This window comes from Salminus brasiliensis, chromosome 2 (genome assembly GCF_030463535.1).
Source record: "Salminus brasiliensis chromosome 2, fSalBra1.hap2, whole genome shotgun sequence".
NCBI classification, from domain to species: Eukaryota; Metazoa; Chordata; class Actinopteri; order Characiformes; family Bryconidae; genus Salminus; species Salminus brasiliensis.
Genome location: NC_132879.1, coordinates 56,454,642 through 56,479,593, shown reverse-complemented (window position 1 = coordinate 56,479,593; position 24,952 = coordinate 56,454,642). Strand labels below are relative to the sequence as shown.

General features: G+C 42.8%; 2 protein-coding genes across 6 annotated transcripts in view; both read right to left on the bottom strand.

The window, feature by feature from the left end:
- The window catches only part of LOC140549532 (ubiquitin carboxyl-terminal hydrolase 15-like), a 34,259-nt gene extending 24,065 nt beyond the window's left edge, over positions 1-10,194 (bottom strand). For 3 of the 5 annotated variants that reach the window (XR_011978993.1, XM_072673247.1, XM_072673248.1), the window contains exons 1-7: positions 10,099-10,194; positions 7,701-7,828; positions 7,416-7,546; positions 4,784-4,910; positions 2,974-3,119; positions 2,251-2,312; positions 1,758-1,847 (exon numbers count right to left, since the gene is read on the bottom strand). Coding sequence is in view for 4 of the 5 variants with exons in the window: in XM_072673247.1 (XP_072529348.1) it covers positions 1,758-1,847; positions 2,251-2,312; positions 2,974-3,119; positions 4,784-4,910; positions 7,416-7,546; positions 7,701-7,828; positions 10,099-10,187 (773 nt within the window). In the remaining variant the exon portion in view is untranslated. Of the gene's footprint in view, positions 1-1,757; positions 1,848-2,250; positions 2,313-2,973; positions 3,120-4,783; positions 4,911-7,415; positions 7,547-7,700; positions 7,829-9,553; positions 9,611-10,098 lie in introns of those variants that run through there. The other 2 variants (XM_072673249.1, XM_072673250.1) reach the window with 2 other exon arrangements.
- A 1,546-nt stretch (positions 10,195-11,740) lies between these two features.
- On the bottom strand, positions 11,741-23,023 carry LOC140549533 (sodium- and chloride-dependent GABA transporter 2-like). The gene is made up of 15 exons (XM_072673251.1): positions 22,954-23,023; positions 22,492-22,665; positions 21,210-21,344; positions 20,975-21,115; positions 20,778-20,865; positions 19,153-19,285; positions 18,838-18,972; positions 17,933-18,036; positions 17,709-17,833; positions 17,496-17,608; positions 16,573-16,710; positions 15,711-15,813; positions 15,179-15,279; positions 13,039-13,209; positions 11,741-12,945 (listed from the first exon to the last, which is right to left on the bottom strand). The coding sequence occupies exons 1-15, from the start codon at positions 22,958-22,960 to the stop codon at positions 12,799-12,801; spliced, it is 1,815 nt and encodes a 604-aa protein (XP_072529352.1). The 5' UTR covers positions 22,961-23,023; the 3' UTR covers positions 11,741-12,798.
- Positions 23,024-24,952: the final 1,929 nt, after the last annotated feature.

Below are 24,952 nucleotides of genomic sequence, written 5' to 3'. Positions count from 1 at the left end.
GGTACCCAGTCATTCTCTCCAGTCTCATCTCATGTCCTGTAATCACTTTCAGTGATGAAGGTTCAGGGGCGTTAAAGTCCATTCCCCACCACTGTGAACAGACTCCACTCTCCCAGGCTTTCTTTACATCTTAGTGTTTAAATTAGAATTTTGCTGAAATTTTAAAAAATCCCCAGAACTCCCCCCTGATGCCGGTGCTAGATCAGCACACACTCTCAAACACATGCAATGAGAACAAAGGAAAATAAGAAAAACAAACGAAACGTGAAGGTGAAGAGGACACCCCAACATGGTTAGATCTGGATATGGAGGTTATTGAGCTACTCGGAGGACTTTGCCTCAGGGCCTTTACCAGCATTAGCATGCAAAAGAGCAAGAGAGTGGACAAACACACACACACAAACTAGTGAGCTACTTAACACTACAGGCTAACTCTATGCTCATACCCTTCGAACCACAGCCCTGAGGGTCAGTGTGTGTGCTGATCTTATTTACTGACACAATTGTGTTTGATAAACACTGAATCGTCAAACATGTAGCGACAGTTCCTCCAAATAAAGCCTATAAATAATACATAATAATTAATAAAAGCCCCTGTAGGTGGAATGTTTAGGTGTCCCAATACTTTTGTCCATATGGTAATACTGATGTGGTACAGAAAGATTAAGTTTAAGTTACATATTACTACACAACGCGCTCTACAGGATTTACAGCCACGGATGGCTGTGGCATCACCGGGGATAGGACCGGCACTGAGGGCTCCGTTTCTCCAGGGTTTTAACCGAACCTTGCTGAAACAGTCTGAAAGGATGCTGAATGGATTAACGCTGATCTTGGAGTTTAGCATGTTCTAGATCAACTGTGTAGCGTTACTTAGGGACTACAACCGGCTAAAAGAGTAAATCACGCTATACTTCACATGGGACATTAGCGTAAGCTGACCTGGTCAGCAGATACTGTTAGCCAACAAGCTCCTCCAGTAATATTCAGAGACCAGCTTTGAGGTTTACCGAAGAAGTCACTGCAAAACTACACAAACATACATTGTAAGAACTGGGTAAAAGTTTGAGCTGTGCAAGCTAGAATATTTGAAAGCAGAGGACGTCAGGAACCGCCACGTCCCGAATGGGAAGAATAAGAAAAGAAAAAAAATCATATAATTAAATAAATAAAAATCTGATCCAAATGAATCAGATTCAAGTTGCCTGTCTAAAGAAAGCTGCGTATTTTCCATGTAAATTTTTCTATGACATTTTAGCACATAGTTAAGTTATAATAATAAGAATTAACAATATAAGCAATATAACTGCAGGTATTAAATATAATAACCCTTGGATTTTGTGGAAATGGCATCTCTGGGATTTACTGTACCCATCGCCAGCCCTCCGAAAACCCTACCGAGCTTCATGTGGATTAAACAGCGCTACACATTAGAGGCAATCAGCACACACAGAGACTCTCCTCAAGCTGGGCAGACACACAGAGGCTCTGTCCCAATACTCCAAACTGTTCCCACCCTCCTTTCCCCCCCAGTGAGCGTGGAGTTACGCAAGCAGCAAAACAGCTGGGAAAGTCTAGAAAAGGCCTTCCTGAGATAAGACGAGGGAAAGGAGGCGATTTGGCGTACTTGGATGGCCGTGAAGAGTAGAAACACACACACAAACTCATGCGGTGCTTAGAATGCATTGGCAACTACATTAGCCCCTCCCCTCCCAGAATAACCCCCTCCCACTGAGCCACGCCCAACTGGCGCTTACTTCCTGCTGCTGAAGCTGCTGTTATGATTGTTTGTGAGAGATGTAGGGGAGATCTTTGGTAAAGCAGAGAGATTGGAAGCACCAGATGACCTTCAAAAAGATAAGAATATCATGAGTTAGAGGAAATCAGAGCCAAATCTCTTAAGCCTTAAAGAATTTAAGCAAGTTACTGTCTGAGAAAAACTAATGAAATGAGTTATGGCAGCAACTGAAGCAAGGTTTACAGACAGCGTAGTAAAATATATGCACAGTACATGAAGAAGAATGATAACTTAAATAGAAATAATAAAAGACTGAGAAGCAGAATAACACAAGTTAAGCACTCTGAGGTCTGTACAGGACGGTTTCTGAGCCTCCTGAGTAAATTAGGGGCTTGTTTATTGTGTGAACTCTTCACTACTGCTAAACAACCACCCGCAAGAGAAACACGTACTTCTACTCCGTCCACCTACGATGGTGAAAAGCAGGAGAGAGCAACGCGCTCGTCACTTACTTTGGCGCGGTGGAACCGCGAGGCCACGATCCATCCTCGTTCTTCTGCTCTATCACTAGAACCTGAACACAAACGTAGAAAAATAAACAAACAAAGCAAAATCAGTCAAATTTAACCCACAGAATCGGGAGCGAAGTGTTTTAGCTTACTGTATTTGAAATGGAGTAAGCCCATTGATCCGGACTCAGACCCTGCCATTCAATTCTATTAGAATTGCAATAAAATTGTCCATTCTGTTGCCCTCAGCTGTGGCCCCCTAGACCTTTTATACATGTTGAAGCATGCGCATGGATTTAAGCCGTTTTTCCGAGCTGGATTAGTCACTGAAAGGTCGAAGGGTTAGACAGGGTGAGTTAGACAGACAGGGTGAGACAGGGTGAGTTAGACAGACAGGGTGAGACAGGGTGAGTTAGACAGACAGGATGAGTTAGTTAGACAGGGTGAGTTAGACAGACAGGGTGAGACAGGGTGAGTTAGACAGACAGGGTGAGACAGGGTGAGTGAGTTAGACAGGGCTGAATATATAGGGTTAAAAGTATTGGGACACCTGCTCATTCGTTGCTTCTTCTGAAATCAAGGCTATTAAAAGAGCTGATCCTGCTTTAGTTGGAGTGACTCTCTCTACTGTCCATGTCCTTCTAACCAACACATCAATAACTGCACTTCTGCTGAGCCCTCGCTGTGTCCAGTGCAGACTGTGTGTGTATTAGTGTGTATTCCTACCTGCCCCTGATAGAGCCCAGCGTCCTGGATGGTGCTGTCTGGTTTGTTGAGAGGCTCAAACGTGTTGCTCATGTATTTGTTCCACAACCTGGTCTCCTTCTCATCAGGAATGCTGAACAGTTTGCGCATCTCCTTTTCAATGTTGTCTGTGAAGCACAAGTATCTCATGAGACGTTTTTTCATCATCATCTATTCTAGTATAGGACACTGCACCAATAGCACATCATAATGTAGTCTGAACAGGTTTAGCTGCTTTACACTCCTCTTTATTGCCTTCGGAGCTCAAAAATCAATGGGCACAAACAGTACACCCCAAGAAACTCCAAGAGTCATGTGAGAGAGATGAGGGGAAAAAGAAAATAAATACATACATTAATAAAAATAAATAAATAAATAAATTATATATACATACAGATACATATATAAATAAATTGAAATGATCTTAATGAACTTAATGTTTTTTAAAAATGCATATATATATTTTTTTCTTTTTTTGTAATTATTATTTATTTATTTATTTAAATTTTGGGGTTTTTTTACATTTTAAGTTAATTAAGATAATTTCTGTGTCCAATGTGTGGAAAAGCCTAATGATAAGTTTGGGACTGACCACAGCAAATTGATTGAAAGAAATGCACAACATACTAAATAAAATAAATAATAATATAAATGATATAAATTAAATATATAAATTAAATATATATATATATATATATATACATATACATATACATATATATATATATACACATATACACATATATATATATATATATATGCTACTGTGCTAAAATATCTTCACTATACCCTTTTCTGTAATTTTCCTCAAACGAATATTACATTTCCTCGTTAGGCAGATCCTGTTAGATCCAGCTCCTCCTTTTTTTATCCTTTTTCCGAATGTAAGCATCAGTAGATAAGTACCTGAAAAATGTCAGCATTGAACCAGAATTCCTATACTGGAACCACAAAGTAATGAACGCCACATTTTTCTCCCCGTTTTTCACACACATGCATGGTTGCCCTCTTTTAAATTCTCCACTTGCTACATTGGATCAAGGGTGATTCACCAATCAGACCATTCATTCAGACCAGCAAACCATTGGTTTGTGCAAGCAACTCTTATTTCAACCTGGTCTGTCTGTATTAGTGGCTCTTATTTTGACACGGCCTGTTTGTTGTTTGCATTAGCGACTTTTACTTTGACACAGTTTGTTTGTGTGTATTAGTGACTCTTATTTTGACACAATCTGTATTTGTGACTCCAGCTTTGACACAGTCCATTGGTTTGCATTAGAGACTTATTTTGCCGATTATTAAAAGCGGTGATGCCGAGCGGGACGACGAGACGAGTTATAAAGCTCTTTATTTTAAGACACACATTTTTTCAAGAACATTGTTTTGTTTTCACATTTTAGAGCTTTTATTTACAGTGTTTATTATTCATAATTCATAATCAGAGTAAATTAACTGACCAACCGCTGTTGAAATACATGGTAAAATGCACTGTTTGACCTGTAATTTGATTGGACATTCAGATGCTGACAACAGAAACCATCAATATCGATATGATAAAGTATCGTCATGTCGCCCAGCTCTAAATGACATTATGTTTTTGTGTGACCACAAACAATCTCCACGGCGTATGTGAGCTGTTCTAGACAACACGAGGCAAAAAATGGATGAATAGGAATGGATAGGGCCTTCGACCCGTCCCGTGACACACGGCCTGGTCTCAGCACTCACACACACACACACACACACACACACACACACACACACATTCACAGCCTTAACAATGTCCACTTACCTATTGTGTCCGCTTTGCTGAAGCGCCGAGTGACAACATTGTCCATGTTGCTGTCTTCACATAGTTTCAGCTCGGTGAGGTAGACCTCCACTTTGCAGTGCTTCACAAACATACCCTGCTCGACCACCTACAAAGATCAAAGTCAAGATGTTAAAAAAGGGGGGAGGGGTCAGGACTTCTGTTCTTTTTGCACTGTTGTTCCGCTTGTTGGTCAGTGGTGGTCCATTGCGGTCCTAGCACATCTTATGCAGATGTTTGATTTTTGGTTTAACCTAATTTCTCTTTAAGAAATCCATCTTTTTGAACCTCTAACGGGTTTAATTGATCTTAGCTTTTAAATAAAGTACGTTTTAGTTACTGTTACTAAGCTTCGACTATATATTATTATCTTTATTATTATTATTTGACTGTTGCTACTCAGTTTCTACAGATTTTATTATTTATTAGAGGTTTAATAGACTAGTCCACTAGTCCCCGCAGTCCTGCCGACTGGTCGTGAGGAAGAAAATACGTTAGCAAGTACGCAAGCAGACGGTAATCAAACTTCGGTAGTCTTCGGCTGCACTGCGTGTAAAGATACGCTTCACTACAATGGAAACATGTCAGCAACGGCCATCTCACAACGTAGCATCCATCCAGAGAAGAAGACCTGGAAACAGGCAGTCCAGCATCGCTGAGTTTCACGGTCAGGAATTTGCACGTCAGCTTTGTTGTTGAAGATACTGGACGCCCATCTGCTGTTTCTGGAGAAAGGTTCAGAGACGTCATTCACTTTTCTATCTTTTTTTTGGAGCCAAGCTACAGGATCCCAGCCTTGGAGTAGCTTCACCCTGCAGTGCAATGCTCTAAACGTGAGAATTCGGCCTCACTCATTACCCTGTCTATTAAAAGCGTAGCCTAAGAAGCACAGAAGGTCTGAAGGTGAGCGTTTAATGTAGATTTTGTGTTGAGCCGTTATCTTAAATTGGTTTTGAGACTTTTATTGCTGCAGTCAATCAACGTTTAACTAATAACACTAATTAAAGAAGTTAAAAAAAGTACCATGCTACTGCTTTTCCAACGGCAATCACGACTAGTCAGCTAATTTTTGGAATAACTACTCGTTTAATTTTTCCATGTTTTATTCTGTATGTTTTTTCTGTCTCTGTGAATGAGGGCCACCCTCAATGTACTTCCGGCTTTAAACAGAGGCTGACTAACCAACTGATTGATTGATTAGTGCAAGCTTTGTGGAAAAGACCAATCGTCATCGACATCTGCATCTTTCTTTTTATTTATTTATTTTTTATAAATAAATAAATAAAGAAGTCATCTCGCCGCGAGATTTGAAGAGGCTCAACTCACAAACGTAAACACTGCTCAGAACTGATGTCTTTGCTGCTGCACTATGGATAATAATCCTCGCTCTGGCACTCTGTGAACAGGAAACACCCAATTCTACATCCTCGAACCCCGATATTGACCAGAAACGGAAAAAGGCAAAAGGTCAAAAGCACTAGGGCACTTAAGAGATAAGAGATTTCCACTTCAGACCCTCGAAATAAAAGCGCTTCTAATTATAACCCAACTAGAACAAATATAACCTACTAAAGTCTAAAGCCCAGGCAGAAAGTCTAGCAATGAGAGTTCGGTGATCTAGAATGGCGGTCAATGTGTCGAAACAAGCAAGTCAGAGAGACTCTTAATTTAGCAACCAAGCACAGAGACAGCTGAACAGACCCATCCTATTTATTTCACACAAGCCCAAGCCCCTCCACTGGTGGCCCAACACACCATTAACTGTCTCACACCCTACCTTTAGACTGTCTTCTGTAGAGTCTGAGCGGATAAAGCGGCGTTTTACACACCGAACACAATTATTCTACTCTACCCATCTCTCGCTCTCTCTCTCTCTCCCTCTGACCTCAGCTGGCATTCCTCTTCTTGCAAAACAAGGACACCCAAAATCCCAGGCACCTACAGTCCGGCTCTAGCCTGCACGAAGACCCCAAAACACACTATATTCCAATCGACCTCCATTCGGAAGCAGAAGCCTGGAAAGTGAGAAAAAGGAAGAACCTCTTGCATGCTGTGCCCAGCGGATCGCTCCATGTAGCGCTTCAGTCATCCAGAGCCCCTCTGAAAATAGAAACACACCCGCCACTCGATACCCCCTGCGACATACATGGCAAAAAGGGGCGGATCGACGGGGGTAAAGAGAAACCCCAGCAGCAGCCATGATGCCATGACTGGGTACATTTCAGCAGGGAGCCCATGTTAACGGAAGTGGGACCTGTGAGGCCTAAATCAGAAGTCATGAATTCCGGTCCGGCAGGGCTGCTGTCCAGTTGGTGAACGCTCAAATACCTCTTCAGGGAAAACGGACGATGATCTCTGGCCTACAGGGAATCTGACTGTTGCATCTGATTTATTATAAATATTCCACTTCATTATAACACACTGGACTGAGCTCTGCGTTATGAAACCCAGCACAGCAACAGCACTGATATGACTAATATAACAGAACATATTTCTAGTGAGATACCATGCAAATATAACGGGCCACAACATACATCCAATATGCCAATAAACCAGTCCTGGTTTCACATGGATTGGCACCATCTGCACTGCATGCTCAATTCCAGATACGTACCTTCCGGGCGATGGGTTCCTGGCCCTCGGACAGACCATACCAGCTCACTAGCTTATTCCAGCCCTCAGTGGGTACAAGGATGTAGTCCAGCTCATCGATAAGGTGCTCCTTAATGGCAAGTACATCGCCATCTAGAAAGATAATGCAGACGCCAGCACTGATCAATTGTGTGGCTAAGAGCTCATGTATAGCTCATGTATTCTCTAGGATTGTGATCTCATGATCACTCATTTCTACTGTAGCTATCCAAGGGCTTCTCCCCTGAATTTAACGCCGTTCACTCACCTTTAAGGAGACCCGAGTTGTCCACCGGTCCAGGGTAGACGTTCTGATCCCCCATCTGGTACTTGTCCCAGCTGTCAAAGCCCACATATTTCTTCCACTGTTTGAACCAGTGACTGTCTATTAAGTACCTGTGAAAAATAACAGGGACGGATGCATTAAGTTGACTGAATTTACACATACGGAGAACAGCACCTTGCGCACGATCCTATGGTTCACCCTGCTGGAGACGGAAAGGGTCAGGGATGGGTTTCCCCAAAGCATCTAAATAAAATACTGTTCTTGAATGGTCAATGATCAGAGCATGTGCTTACTCACGGAGAGGGCAAGTTAAAGGTTTAGGAGGCAGAGACGAACCAATTAGGGCACTTTCACTCCTCTTTAAAAATCAGACAGATAGACAGAGAGCTAGACAGCTAGGTAGTTAGAGAGCTAGGTAGTTAGAGAGCTAGGTAGTTAGAGAGCTAGACAGCCAGGTAGTTAGAGAGCTAGGTAGTTAGAGAGCTAGGTAGTTAGAGAGCTAGACAGCCAGGTAGTTAGAGAGCTAGGTAGTTAGAGAGCTAGACAGCCAGGTAGTTAGAGAGCTAGGTAGTTAGAGAGCTAGACAGCCAGGTAGTTAGAGAGCTAGGTAGTTAGAGAGCTAGGTAGTTAGAGAGCTAGACAGCCAGGTAGTTAGAGAGCTAGGTAGTTAGAGAGCTAGGTAGTTAGAGAGCTAGATAGCTAGATGGATAGACAGCTAGACAGATAGGTAGTTAGACAGCTAGACAGAAGGCTAGATAGAGAGCTACATAGCCAGGTAGTAAGACCGCTAGACAGAGCAGAAGATAGAGAGCTTTACAGACAGGTAGAAAAAATAGCTAGGCAGATAGGCAGCTAGACACTAAGCTAGGCGGCCAGGTAGACAGAGAGCTAGGCGGCCAGGTAGACAGAGAGCTAGACGGCCAGGTAGACAGAGAGCTAGACGGCCAGGTAGACAGAGAGCTAGACGGCCAGGTAGACAGTGAGCTAGGCGGCCAGGTAGACAGCGAGCTAGGCCAGGTCATCTATACAATGTTGACATCACCCTAGCTCTGTCTAGCTCTCTGTCTACCTGGCCGCGTAGCTCTCTGTCTACCTGGCCGCCTAGCTCTCTGTCTACCTGGCCGTCTAGCTCTCTGACTACCTGGCCGCCTAGCTCGCTGTCTACCTGGCCGCCTAGCTCTCTGACTACCTGGCCGCCTAGCTCGCTGTCTACCTGGCCGTCTAGCTCTCTGACTACCTGGCCGCCTAGCTCTCTGTCTACCTGGCCGCCTAGCTCGCTGTCTACCTGGCCGCCTAGCTCGCTGTCTACCTGGCCGCGTAGCTCGCTGTCTACCTAGCCAGGTAGACAGAAAGTTAGACAGAAAGCTAGACAGAAAGCTAGGCTGCTGTCAACATTGTACAGACGTTGAATTCCAGCTGTAAATCAAAGTGACATATCCGTCAGAAATCAACACTGGGTTTGACCTCAAGCTTCAACATTGTACAGACGTTGAATTCCCGTTACTTAACACCGCGACTTCAAACCAACAACAAATTAACATCTTAACAATGTTCGAATTTCACGTTGGAAATGAAAGAGAGTCTCCAACATTAGACAGACGTTTTTTCTTTCCCTTTACATTTTGGCTCCTTGACTTAAAACCAACCACATATCAACGTCTAACAACGTTCGCACTATAAAGTTTAGCCGATGTCGGGTTTTGGTCACCATAACTCATAACTAAACGTCAACAGGACGTCGGCATATGACATTTGGAAGACGATGATTAACGTCCATCAACGTTAGACGTTCACATTATGCTGATGTTAAACGTTACGGCTTTTGGTCAACGTACCATGACACGGGACGTTTGGAAGACGTTGGTCGCTTAGCTAACATCTTAGATAGCTTGATAACTTAAAACCAACAAAATATCAACGTCAACGGTGGTCTCTATTCTACGTCTAGTTGACGTTGGCATTAGACGTCGTCCTGACATTGAAGCATTCTAACTAACTCAACGTCTACCGACGTTTGGGGCCAGCTGGGAGGCTAAATGACAGGTGCTCCTCTCTCGTCTCCGCCCTGGATGCCACAGTTAGCGAGTGCCAGTTAACTCCAGACCCTCAGACCGGTACATCAGGCCGTGCTGACTCGCGACCACCAGGACCGGAGGGGCTGTGGAGGGGCTGTGGAGGGGCTGGGGGTCTGCAGTTCTGCTGAATAACCCTCCACAGCTACACCGCTGTCGGGCTCCGCTCCGCTCCGCTCTCCGGCTAACGGCTAACTGTGCCTAGCTGTCAACACGACTTCTCCCCGCTCCTGTTCGCCTCCGACCGCGGCGACGAGCAGCGGCAGCGGCGGGGTCAGAAGCGAGAAAGGTCGGCGGTCAGCTCTCACCACGTATCTCCTTTCCGGAGCTGCGTTTTGAGCAGCGTTGTGATGTCTCCTCTCTGAGTCTCCAGATCAGCCGCTCCTCCCTCAGCCATCTTTCCATGGGCATCGCCCGCTGCATTGTGGGATAGTAGAGTGGGGGGGGGGGGAGAGCGACGCGACGATGACGTCAGGTTGAGGATTATCCAATCCACGGCTCGCGTTGTGCCGGACGGACAGAACCCGCAGCCAATCCGCAGCTTGAGAAGGGGAGGGACTGACGGAAATACCGAACCAATCGCCTTCGCGTGTCAGAGAGGTTTAGCCAATCAGCGGCTTGCGTCGTGAAGGACTGGCGTAAATGGCTAAGCTATCGCTTCAGGAAGCAGGTAGCTAGCTATAAACTTAACGAAAACAGTATTATTATTAAAAAAAATACAATAATAACCATAAACAATATATTTATATATTTATATATAAAAAAGACGTTTTACTGTAAACTGTAAGATCGTGAGATCGTTTTACAGACCGAAGCGTTTAGCCAATCCGCGAGTCGTATTTTAAGGGGCGGTTGGAAGCTTTAACCAATCGTCTGCGTGTATCTGGTTTGACAGACAGATGTTTAGCCAATCAGCGGCTTGCGTCGGCGTAAACATGGCTAAGCAGTTAATTCAAGGTAGCGTTATTGGTGTAATTATAACGACTACAGTGTTTACACCGCATTTAAAAATAACAATAACAACAATAAACAACATAAATACCTTTTACTGTTAACTGCAAGTAGTGAAGCAGTGAGATCGTATCTTTTAACCGAGCGAAGCGTTTAGCCAATCCGCGAGTCGTATTTTAAGGGATTGGGTTGGGGTTGGAAGCTTTAGCCAATCGTCTGCGTGTATCTTGTTTGACAGACAGAGGTTTAGCCAATCAGCGGCTTGCGATGCAATAATGCCAGCGTACACTGAGGAAGTTTCGAAAACATTAATGTCATTAATTAACGTCGTTAATTATACATTTAAATGTATTTACTTTTATTTTATTATTTTATTTTATTTATTTAATTTTATTTAATGTGAAATATTTTACTGAAATGCGGGTCGAGGGGCCGAGGGAGACAAACTCCCCAAGAACACAATGTAAAAGGATAGGGTAGATAGAGAGCTACTTATTATTATTATTATTATTATTATTATTATTATTATTATTATTATTGTATTAAATTAAATTAACTGCAGTTAAACTGTTTGTTAGTAAAGTGAAATAACTCCACATAATCTTGCCCTACAAATTATTCACTATAATGTGGAGGGATGGCTGATTTTCTAAGGCCTTGGGTATTAGAGGACACAGATATGACACACATGTGGCACAACAGATAACACCACTACCTGCCAGTGAGCTACTACACCACGTGGGAGACTGGGGTTCGATCCCTGGTCTGGCTGTCTGTGCTGCGCTACACCAATAAGAGTCCTTGGGCAAGACTCCTAACACTACATTGGCCCAACGCTGTAATACGAGTTACCTTGCAAGTCGCTCTGGATAAGAGCATCAGCTAAATGCTGTAAATGTACATAACAACATTAAATGACAGTTCTTAGGGCAGATCTGTTACATTGGATTTATTCTTTCCCCCTCGCATATTTATTAGACCTACTACAATCTTTGCTGATGCATTTGATCAGGTCTTTTCTTCTTTCTTTATTGTTTCACACAGTACAAAGAGAAAAAGCAGAACATTTAGTGACTAAACAATACATTCAGGTTCAAATAAAATACCTGCTGATACTCTACACCGTGCAGAGAGTAATACACACATGCATTGTACTCCATATACCATTGTGTGGTAACACTGCTATTACAGTAAGCTCTAAGTCAATGGACCAACTCCCATTCACAGTCGTTCTGCAAACCTGCAGCCTCTAACATAGTTATTATGTCATCAAATTAGACTGTAGGTTCATTCTGAAGACACTTCGCTACATGAGTAACATACACTATATGTCCAAATATTTCTGGACACCCCTTCTAATGAATGCATTCAGCTACTTTAAGTTGCAGCCATTGCTGATGCACACAGCTGGTCTAGTCCCTGTAGAGAAGTACTGCCAAAAGAATAGGACTCTCTGGAGCAGATAAACATGAACCTACATGTCGGCACCATGCTGCCTAATACCAGGCGTGGGCTAGAGGGGTATATATAAAGCCCCCCAGCATTGATCTGTGGAGCAGTGGAAGAACTGTGCCCTCCAGAATGATGAATTAGGTAGCTGGGGATGATGAGGTGGGGTGGTGACCTCACTAACTCAGCTCTTGTCAGTGAATGCAATCAAATCCTCACAGCAGTGCTCCTCCAAAATCCAAATCCCTGGACAGTAGAGTTACAGTTACTGCAACAGAAGCAGGATTTTTTTTAATCCTCTTGATTTCAGAAGAAACAATAAATAAATGAGCAGGTGTCCCAATACTTTTGTCCATATAGTGTTTGCTTACGTTTGGCAGTGATGTGCATTACTGTGCTCATTACTTGTCATTGACAACCACCCAGTTCTTTGACAACCCCAAAGTTGGCTCGCCCAACATTAACCTGCCTCAGCTCTTTAGGGTAAAGAAGCTGAGCACCTCTGAGTCGGACTACTGATCTACAACCTCTCTACTGTTCTTCTGCTTATGCCATGTTTTAATCCACTGTCTAAAGTTTACAAATCTGAGAATCTGAGAGAGTTTAGTCTAAAGTTTAGTGTCGTTCAGATGCTCTGGGAAATCATCTTTGTTTGATGAGGCTGATTCCTCTGAAACGAAGATAGCCAGCAACCTCTCCTTCTCCTTCTTGGTTTTGGGTAAGTCGTTTGACGGCGTGGTAAGGATTCGGAGACGCTGTAGGGAGAGAGGAAGCAGATGACGGCCGTTTTGCAGTATTACAGTGAACTTGCTGTACATCAGGTTTGTAACAGCTCTATTTTTTCATACCTCTTTTAGAGTCCCTTCTGTGTTGTAGAGTTTGAAGATCATCCATACTGGGACGCAGAGCATAGAGGACAGAGCCAGGAGCCAGCCCACTGCATAACCCCACCAGGGATACACGTACACACTGTTGTATTTCAGAGGTGTGTATTTGATGAGGGAGAAAGCAAATGTGCCCTGTGCAGAAACAATGGGAGATAGATCTGTACTTTACTTCATTTCAGTCTAGCGTCTACTGTCTGCACTTTGGTTTCTGAAGTCTACTGTATACTGTCTAGAGTCTGCAGTCTACAATCTGCAGTATACTATGTACAGTCTACTCTCTACAGTACACAGTCTAATATCTACAGTGTACAGTCCACTGTCTACTCTATGCAGTATACAGTCTGCTGTCCAGTGTACTGTATACTGTCTAGAGTCTGCTGTCTGCAGTATACGGTCTACTATCTAGTCTGCTATCTACAGTCTACTGTCTATAGTCTGCAGTATACAGTCTACTGTATACTCTTTCCAGTATACTGTCTACTATCTACACTCTACAGTATACAGTCTAGTGTCTACAGTGTATAGTCAACTGTCTGCTGTCTACAGTCTAATGTCTGCAGTATACAGTCTGCTGTATACAGTCTACTGTACAGTCTAATGTCTGCAGTATACTGTCTGCAGTATATAGTCTGCTGTACAGTCTGCTGTCTACAGTCTAATGTCTGCAGTATACAGTCTGCTGTCTACAGTCTAATGTCTGCAGTATAGTCTGCTGAATACAGTCTACTGTACAGTCTGCTGTCTACAGTCTAATGTCTGCAGTATACAGTCTGCTGTCTACAGTCTAATGTCTGCAGTATAGTCTGCTGAATACAGTATACAGTCTGCTGTCTACAGTCTAATGTCTGCAGTATACAGTCTGCTGTATACAGTCTACTGTACAGTCTGCTGTCTACAGTCTAATGTCTGCAGTATACAGTCTGCTGTATACAGTATACAGTCTGCTGTCTACAGTCTAATGTCTGCAGTATACAGTCTGCTGTATACAGTCTACTGTACAGTCTGCTGTCTACAGTCTAATGTCTGCAGTATACAGTCTGCTGTATACAGTATACAGTCTGCTGTCTACAGTCTAATGTCTGCAGTATACAGTCTGCTGTCTACAGTCTAATGTCTGCAGTATACAGTCTGCTGTATACAGTCTACTGTACAGTCTGCTGTCTACAGTCTAATGTCTGCAGTATACAGTCTGCAGTATATAGTCTGCTGTACAGTCTGCTGTCTACAGTCTAATGTCTGCAGTATACAGTCTGCTGTACAGTCTGCTGTCTACAGTCTGCTGTCTACAGTCTGCTGTCTACAGTCTAATGTCTGCAGTATACAGTCTGCTGTATACAGTATACAGTCTGCTGTCTACAGTCTAATGTCTGCAGTATACAGTCTGCTGTATACAGTCTACTGTACAGTCTGCTGTCTACAGTCTAATGTCTGCAGTATACAGTCTGCTGTATACAGTATACAGTCTGCTGTCTACAGTCTAATGTCTGCAGTATACAGTCTGCTGTATACAGTATACAGTCTGTACAGTCTGCTGTCTACAGTCTAATGTCTGCAGTATACAGTCTGCAGTATATAGTCTGCTGTACAGTCTGCTGTCTACAGTCTGCAGTGTAGTCTGCTGTATACAGTCTGCCGTCTACAGTGAAAAGCAACGCTTTGGCAGCCTGTGACACATTTAGGCATTTTTTAAAAGCATGTTTAACATCAATCATTTTGATTTTTCTATGCTGTAGCTAAGGTATAATAACCGTATCCATACATTTTAAACAAATTATTATTTTTTTCATGCTAATTTCATGCTAATCAAGATCTGAGAAAATCTGAACCCTGGCAAAGGTTAGGGGGTTCAAATAATGCAAGGCCACATAGATCATTTAGATTTCTCATTTTTTTTGAAGTTATGAAAGATACATAGAAGTAACTTATATTAGGATTTTCTGGAAATATGATCACATGTTTGCGGCGTTTACAGAGGCCACGTCTTAACAAAAAAAAATGTCATTTGGTTAAGGGTGCCAAAACATTTGCACAATCAAATACAAAAAGGTGTGGAAATCATGAATGTTGGCCCGTTGCTTTCAGGTAAAGTGCTGAGACTCACTAAGCAGGTGATTGGGGTGAGAAACTTCCAGCAGTATTTTATTAGAGGACCTGGCCGATATCCAATCATGTCTTCAATATTATCATAGAAGCGATCTGCACCTGAGAGAAGAGCATATCAGCATATCAGCACATAACAGATTAGATGAACTACATTCAACAAAGTCCAATTAACTGATCTAAAAAATAAATAATAATTAATCTCTGAAGCAGTGAAATTTCTTAAAGGAACGGTTCGGTCAGTCGTGCTAACTTCATACTAGCTTATGGTCATTGTTAGCAACATTAGCATGTATGGCTCAGCTACTGTGAGGCTGAGGCAGACTATGCTTGCCATGGAGATCACGGTCAATGGACTCTTCCATGCATCGATCAGAAGTCAATGGAAAGATTAAGGGTTAAACTAGCTGTTCAATTCTAGATATTCCCCCAAAATTCAAAATCCTGATCGCAGGTGATGGGAATTGATGGGACGGACGCCCACCTACAGGCGTCTCCGTGTGGAATCAACTCCCAGCATCTTCAGAACTTACCATAGACCCAGGCGATGCAGACGGTCTCAAATATGGCCATGAAGAGCAGACACATGCCAGAGGCTGCGTAGTAGTCAAAGAGCTGGAACACGTACATCCCACCCTGTTCATCACACACATCCATATATACTCCAATCAGCCATAACATTAAAACCACGGACAGCTGAAGTGAAGGGGTGGCTATATTGGGCAGCAAGTGAACAGCAGTTCTGAGAAAGGCCAAACTGTGAGGTTCTAGACAGTGTCTGGGTCATCAGAACATCTCAGGCAGGTCTTGTGGGGTGTTCCTGGTATGCAGTGATCAGTACCGACCAGAAGTTCTCCAAAGTAGAACCACTGGTGAACCAGCGACCAATGAGGCTCATTGATGCTCATGGCGGCTCCACCTGCTGCTAATATCTTGGTGTTCCAGATACCACAGGACCCACAGGTCTTGTGGAGTCCATGCCTTGACAAGTTGACATGATACATCAATCGGCCATAACATTAGCACCAATACTGAGTAGGTCCCACTTGTGCCGCCACAACAGATCTGACCATTTGAGGTATGGACTCCACAAGACCTCTGAAGGCGTCCTGCTGTGGTATCTGTGGCACCAAGACTAACTAACGTTAGCAGCTTTGTGAGCCCATGACCTTGTCGTTGGTTCACCGGTTGTCCTTTTCTCGGAGGCACTGACCACTGCATACCAGGGACACCTCCACAAGACCTGCCTGATGTTTTGGAGATTATTTGACGTCTAGAACATCACAGATCTTGGTTCTTGTCCAAGTGTCTTATGCTACCAGCCCTTCACACTGTATGGACAAATGGTCCAGCTTAATAAACATCCTTATGAAATAGAACTGTTGAAGACTTCACCTCCATCAGCATAATAAGGCCCACCAGGAAGGACAGGAAGGAGACCACAAACAAGAAGATCTCCCTGCGGTTCTTTTGGCGAAACACAGCTGGATACATGTCCACCACGGCTGTGACCAGGCTCTCAACACACACAAACTACAACGAGAGAGATAACATGAGGAACAGCCACAAACAATACCTTATACACCATATATCTACGGCCCCTGTTTACACCCTGCATTAGTATAAACCATGCATCAAAAGTTTGCGGACACCTAGTTAGTAATCCTAACAGTGCATAGCACTACCTTGGGATTAAAGCCAAAGCCTAAACAAATCATCCCCATGTTTAGATCTTCTCAGGATTGAAGCCCTGAACACTATACACTATATGTCCAAATGTTTGTGGACACCACTTCTAATGACTGCATTCAGCTATTTTACGTTGCACCCATTGCTATAACAAGCTAGACAGCTTGTCTAGTCCCTGTAAAGAAGCACTGCCAATAGAATAGGACTCTCTGGAGCAGATAAATAAGCATGAACCTATGGGTACCATGCTGCCTAATGCCAGGCGTGGGCTATAGAGGGGTATAAAGCCCCCCAGCAATGAGCTGTGGAGCAGTGGGACAACTGTGCTCTCTGGAATGATGATGGTGGTGGTGATCATCCAACATCCTGACCTCTAACCTGGATTTCAGAGGAAACAATCAATAAGCAGGTGTTCCAATACTTTTGTCTAAATAGTGTATATTGAGTGAGTATATGTGTAGACCGTGTTCCCGGCCCCTCAATCCATTCAGTCTATGTTTAGCCTCTTCACAAACCAGCAGTTAGACAGTTGGGCCACCTCAGAGCTGTGACACCGTCTATGTCATGTATGGTGGTGCTGGGGCCTATGTATCGAACAGTGATTTTTGGCTAGGTGAGGCAACGCTTACTTGACTGTCCAGTCCAAGGAAGATGATCATGATGAAGAAGAAGCAGGCCCACAGAGGAGAAAAGGGCATCATCGACACTGCCCGAGGATACGCAATGAAAGCCAGACCAGGACCTGAAAAGCAGGAAGACACACATGACCCAAAAACAACCCTGAACGTTTGGACGTCCAATCAAAGCCAGCGTTGACTGATAAGAGCCAGAGAGACACCCACCAGATTCTGCCACTTCGGAAATCGGCACATTCTGCTCATATGACATAAAACCAAGGATGGAGAAGATGGCAAAGCCAGCCACGAAGCTTGTCCCACTGTTTAGAAGGCACAGAGCCAAGCAGTCCCTGTGAAGGATGGAAACTTTCACTACTGGAAACCGCAAATTTTAGAACCTCTCAGCATGTGAATACCACAGCGAACGCGGTACGTAGCACACGCTGTACCTGTAGCAGTTGTTGTTGTACTTGTTGTAGCTCCCTAAGGCTGTTAGACACCCTAAGCAGATGGCATATGAGAAGAAAATCTGGGTCCCAGCATCCATCCATACCTGCTCAAAACACACACATAGACAAGTATTGTAACACTATATGTCCAAATATTTGTGGACACCCCTTCTAATGATTGCATTCGGCTACTTGCTTGTCTAGTCCCTGTAGAAAAGTACTGCCAATAGAATAGGACTATCTGGAGCAGATGAATAAACATGACCCTATTGGCACTAATAATGCCAGGTGTGGGCTAGAGAGCCCCCCAAAAGCCCCAAAGCATTGAGCTGTGGAGCAGGGTGGAGGATTCATCTGAGAAATATAGTAAAGGCATCAAATATCAAATGCTTACTGAGAGGATGTCTGGGGAAGAACCTCATGAGACTCGTACTGACGGTGCTGTGAGAGCCAGGAATGCCTCTGTTCTCAAACAGCCTGGGGGCTTTTCAAAGCCCAGATGGGCTCAGGATACACACTGTGATCCCCCAAATGAGGGCCTTGACCTCAGCTAGGGAACCTGCTTGTTGATAAGCAACCAGATAATGAAGACGAGCTCTATTGCTCTGTTGAACAGCAGTAAGAAAACAGCCTCCAACGAAATGACGGCCATTGTAATATTGGTCTTCACAGTAGGCCTACAAATGAGTGCAAATGGACCTTCAACCAATCACAGATGTTCTTGAGATGTTTGGAGAGATCAAGGCATTCTGGCTGATCTTTAACCATGTCACATGAAGGGCCCATGGTTGTACACCATGTTTCCTCATTCCTCCACCCACTGCTAGATAGCTTGTTGGTAGTCTACTCATGCTTTATGGTTCTCTTCTCTACCAGGCAAGAAGATTCATGTAGTTCAGCCTTACCTGTGGATCAGCTAAACGTCCCAGATCAGGATACAGGTAAAACTGGATACCCCTGCCAGCCCCTGGTAAGGTAAGGCCCCGAACGAGAAGCACCAAGAGCATGAGGTAGGGGAAGGTGGCAGTGAAATACACAACCTGCAGGAATGAAGACAAACAGTGCATGAAGCCTAAAGCCTGGACCTTCCTCCTCCCACTGATTCCACCATCACCCACATGTAGTCTATCTATTCAGAGTCTTCAGATGAAGCGGAGTTCCAGGTATGAGTCAGAACAGCAGGTTAGTGTCCATCAAACTAGTAGAGCTGTCAAACCAACCTTTCCAGTAGATTTAACTCCTTTCCAGATGCAGAAGTAGCACACGACCCAGGCAATGAGCAGACACAGGGCCAGATCCCAGTGCAGAGAGCCCATATGGTCGATGCCCGGAGAGAGACGCAACACCCTTCTCCTGTTCACATGGGGCGAACCAGCCATGAATTAATCTAACAAATTCCCTCATTTCAAAATGAATAAAGATAAGAGAGACCTTGATGGCAATTCCAGGGTTCCAAGCACTGCAAAATTGACCATTTTAAACTTTTCATTTCTAACCACCTCCACTCAGCTCTGATTTGTACTATTTTCCTTTTTAATTATTTAGCTTTATTCCTTTTGTTTTGTTTACTTATCATAAACAAATAATTGTATTATGTTTTTATTATTTTTATATACGTTGTGTTTATTATTGTTATTATTTAATTTTAATAATTATTGTTATTTTTGTCTTTTTAGATAGATTAGCATTATTAGTTTCCTTGTCTGATCTTATTGTTTTTTTTTAATCATTTTGTCTGTTTGTTTTAAAACCATACTAAGACATATTTAATGTTACCTTTTAAATTTTAATGATTTTACTTATGAATTTATTTATTCATTTATTTATTTGGCTTATTATTATTAATTAATTAACCCTCTATGGCATGAATTTTGTGGGATTTAAAAAAAAAAAATATTTCACCACATATGTTTGACAGATTAGGGGTCCCTGATGATATATCAATCATTAAATTTGTCACCCCCCAAAAAAGGTATCTTACCAATTGCCAGCACTGCGTCACATGTGGCTTTGGTTTCTATAAGAAATGCTCCACACCCAGGTCAAATTTCAAACCCATGTCAGCCCCTAATTTTATCGGGCAGAGGCATGTCCTGTGACATTATATTAAAAAAACAAACAAACAAACAAACAAAACGTAAATGTAAAGGGACAGTTTAATAACTAAAAAAGTGCCATAGAGGGTTAATTTTTTTGGGGGGGTGGGTTATTTTTGTTTGTTTTGTTTTTAATATTTGTAATTTGCTCATTTATTGCAAATATTTGTACAAATTATTAAATATTATACTTTGTTTTTAATCAATGTTTATTGTAAGGATTCAAGGAGACTATATTGTGATTCGCATCACATGTAGTACATGGGGTGGAACGAAATTGAGATCTCAAGGTCCCAGTTACACCAAAAGAGCAATTATTAGATTAAAAATAAATAATAAAAAATCTAGAATATAAGAGGGGTAGATATGAATAGGTAAAGTGGGAAAGCGGAGAATTTTTTTTTAAAAAGTAGCAGCAATCTGATCCCAATCTGAGATGAAGTAGCATAATAAAGCGTCCAAGTGTCTCAGTGTCCTCAAAAGAATGAAGCCGTTTCTCAGTCTGTTCATTTTACACCTGATGCTCTGCAGCCTCCGGCCTGAAGGGAGCAGGACAAAAAGTAAGTGTGCCGGGTGAGTGGGAAAATGAGGGTCAACCTCTATGCACTTCTGAGTGAAAATAAAGGCTGATAGATGATTGATCATGATGATAGATGATTGATGATGATTGATTGGCAGATAAATGGGCAGAATCAGTTCATAAAAGCAGATTAAACAATCATCACTCATTTACCAGAACCTGAACTTACTCCCAAAATTCAATGACGGGAGACGTGGCGTTTGCAGGCACTGTGAAGTTGGCAGAATCGTTCCTCCTCTGGATCTCCACACAAGTATCTTTGACCAATAAAAACAGAGACCTGGCACTGAATTACCACATTTCCACACACTGCAGGTCCTGAGCATGCACCATACAGACCATACAGACGCATTCCTACAGTCTCACCTAGGTTCCAGGAATTGTGGCACGAGGACCAGGGCAGGTCCCAGGAGAATGAGTAGTACAGGTAAAAGATGCCCCACGCCAGAACGATGATGTAGTAGAAATTTAATAAGGACACAATGACCTGTGTGCCGTAGCCCAGTCCTGTGAAGAAGAGCATCAGGGGACATGTCGGAGGGTGAGAGGCCACACAGACGGCAGACTGAAGGCTTTTCGGCAGAGACAGGACTAGAGCTACCTTCAAAAAGAGGACTGATCTTCCTCCAGCAAGTGATGCCTCCCTCGCTCGTGTACTGGCCTAAAGCTGCCTCCAGCACGAACAAAGGAATCCCGCAGGTGAAGAGGAAGATCAGGTACGGAATGAGGAAGGCACCTGAATTCACAAAGTCATACATTCATATCAGCGCAATACAGCAAAGGAAATGCGTGTGTATTACAGCTACATACATGTCCAAATATTTGTGAACACCCTTTCTAATGAATGCATTATTCAGCTACTTTAAGTTAGGTACCTTTCATCTTGCTGACACAGATGCACAAATGCACACACACACTCATCTAGTCCCTGTAGAGAAGTACTGCCAATACAATAGGACTACAATAGGACTGTAACAGATAAACATCATGAACCTATTGGCACCATGCTGCCAAATGCCAGGCGTGGGCTAGTAGAGGGGTATATATAAAGCCCCCCAGCATTGAGCTGTGGAGCAGTGGAGGAACTGTGTTCTCTGGAATGATGGATGGTGGTGGAGCTCCATCCAGTACTTTGGGGTTAGGTTGGGGAATTGGGGATGAGGTGAGGTGCTGACCTCACGAACACTGTGGTCACTGAATGCAATCAAATCCTCACAGCAATGTAGAAAAGCTTGGTCTCTCTGGACAGTGGAGACAGTTACTCCAACAGAAGCAGGATCATTTAACATAACAACATTTAACATAACATTTATTTTATATATATATATATATATAAATAAATAAATGTTATTTTATTCTATATATATTATTTTATTATATTTATTTACTATATATTATTATATTATTATACTATATTATATTTATTATATTATATTTATTTATACATTTTCTCAAGGTTCTACAGCAACTGAAGATTTAACTGATCTAGCTGAATCAGTGGCGGAGCGAGGACGAGGTTGTTTAAAGAGGGGTCAGGTTTCAAAAAAACCCAAAACAGCCACATCTGACAGCTGTCCGAGATAAAAAAGCGGTGGCTCCAGTCCAAGCAACTGCTGCTCCTCTGAACTTTGGCCTGTGACCTCTAGAAGACTCTCTATATGAAGAACAAGGGAAGTCTGAGACACCTCCAACACCGGGTTCCTCAAATGTAACACAGTGTCCATCAAACCGTCAAACATGAGCAGCTGATCACATTACTGGTGCTCATCACTTATTACTCTGGTTCTTTGCCAAATCTCCATCTACTAGGGTGGAGCAGAACCCTTTTAGCACTGCTAATCAGGTAACACCTACTACACCTTCTCCTGAAAGTAATAGCTCACCTCCTCCGTTCTTGTAGCACAAGTATGGGAATCTCCACATGTTGCCCAAGCCAATGATGGAACCAGCCACAGACAGCAGAAATTCCAGCTTGTTGCTCCATTGACCTCGTTCTTGAATCTTCTCGTCAGCTTCTTGACCAGCGATTCCATTGGGAAGACCTGCTTCGGGTGGGTCTAGCAGACGTTACATTGGACATTAACATTATCAAACATCTCCGTTCATATTATTACACGCTGGCCAGATAGCACTCATGAGGGACAGTGAGGAATCTCAGGGTTATTGGTTCTAATCATCACCAAGTAGAACATGCATGCAATGGAGGAACCTCACTGTGGTTTGATGCTGCATCTCCAAGTTACAACTACTGTATTCTGTTCACACACACACACACACACACATACACACACACACACTGTATCTCACGAGCTTATAAACAACAGCTCCAGCAAGAGTTCACTTACCTTTCATCTTATCACCACCAGCTCCAGACCTCAAGAAGATCAGACTACCAACACTGTAGGAAGAATGGAAGACACTGAAGGAACTTTGGATTGGATCTAATCCAGCCTCCTCTGAAGTGGCCCTCCCACTTCTCCACCCCTTTACTCAACACACTTACAAGTCTTTCCCCACCCCCAGGATTTGCATAATTTTTGGGAAGATCAAATTAGAGGTAAACATGCTTGAGATGATCTGTGTTCAAAGAAATTACTGAAATTACTGACCCTCTCTTACATCTACCAAAGGTGTCAAAAGTATTCCCATTCATTCATTCCTCAGGTAGAAGTGTAGAAGTGGAGATACGAGGGTTTAAAAGACTTCTATAGAAGCTGAAGAATCAACTGAAGCTTTTTACTTCAGTAAAAGTGTAAAAGTACTGGTTTCAGAATGACTTCAAGTAGAAAAGCAAAAGTAATGGAAGGAAAACAAAGGCTGAAAGCTTAGGCCGCGCCACAGGGGTCTATAGTGCACTACCCCCCCCTCCCCAAAACCCATTTCTCTAAAAGTCATAATGAGGAGAATGATCTATTAAAATGTTGATGTTAAAAATGTTGGGCTGCACTAGGCTCCTGTTTCAGCTGCAGATCTGCCCATTGAAAATGAAGCATTTCAGTAATATCAGCTCTATTAAAGGAGCGTCTCTGTGCTCTACTGAGCATCAACATGAGCTTCATGGAGGAAAATATGAGGAGTCGTTGTCTAGAAGTTCTGTAAAGCTGCAGAAAGTCAGACTTCAGAGGCGTGTGATCAATAAGCTTTATTGGAATGTAAATGTGGGGCTCAGTCGGGACGTTTCACTGCAGCTCTCTTGAGTCTCTGCCACGGACACAGTCTTCATACTAGACTACATACACAGTCTGCTGTGAGCTGCTGGAGAGTGACGGGACGTGTGCAGGTGTGATGGATCTCTTATAAACCAATAGGGAGTCAGAATGGAGTCTGTTTATACTTCTCATCCAACCACGATCAGACTCTCACTTTCCGGATGGAGAGATTTATCTGGAGAGGGTTTTTCTATTGACAGAATGAAAACAAAGGGAAATGAAATGTAAGCAGTAGAAAGTTCAGATAATTGGGTGAAAATGTGAGAAGTAGAAGTTAAAAGTCTGAAAAATAAATAATTACTGCAGTAAAGTTTAGAGAACCAACATTTCTACTTAAGTAAGATAAAGTATTTGTACTTCATTACTTGATGCCTCTGATTTCTACACTACGGTCATAATTAACATCAGTTTAATAGGCCCCAAAATTGTACCCTGTGGGACTCCACAAGATCCGCTAAATCAAACGGTTCACCAAATAATTCACATGAGTTTCTGCATTAGGATTAAAAACTGGACAATAAGCCAAGGGTTCAAGGGGTTAATAAAAAAACCTGGATCCCCTCACACTAACAGATCCGCTGCAGAGTGCGTGGCTGAACCCGATCTCTGGTTAGTACAAACACTGATGCAAAGCATCAAGTATTAGCAGAACCCAATTTTATGACATGATGATATTCAGGCTGGTACAGGCTGGAGTAAGAGGAACAAGGCAATCAGAGATCATCACTTTCAGATCTGCTCGGAGCTCCTTGGACTTTCCCATTGTACCGTGTGTTGGACAATGAGCCAGTGAGTGCGGTCAATCAAATCCTTTTTATGTGGAAAAGAGAAGGAACGTTTAGCGCTACTGATTTAAGTGTGTGTGTGTATATATATATATATATATAAATATATTAAAAAAAAAAGTCAGTAACCAAATCAATCACTTCTCTATAAACGAATGTGTATTTACCCTCAGTATAAACACTAGAGGGGTAACAACTAGCTAATCGTATTAGTCGACTAGTTGGCAATGTCTTCACGCAAGCTCACTAGTGCAAATCGGGACTCACGTGTGAACCACAGATTGAAAGCCAAAGTTTAACCATAACAGTGCGGAATACAGTTTACCTGCTGTGGTTACTTTTACAGTCAT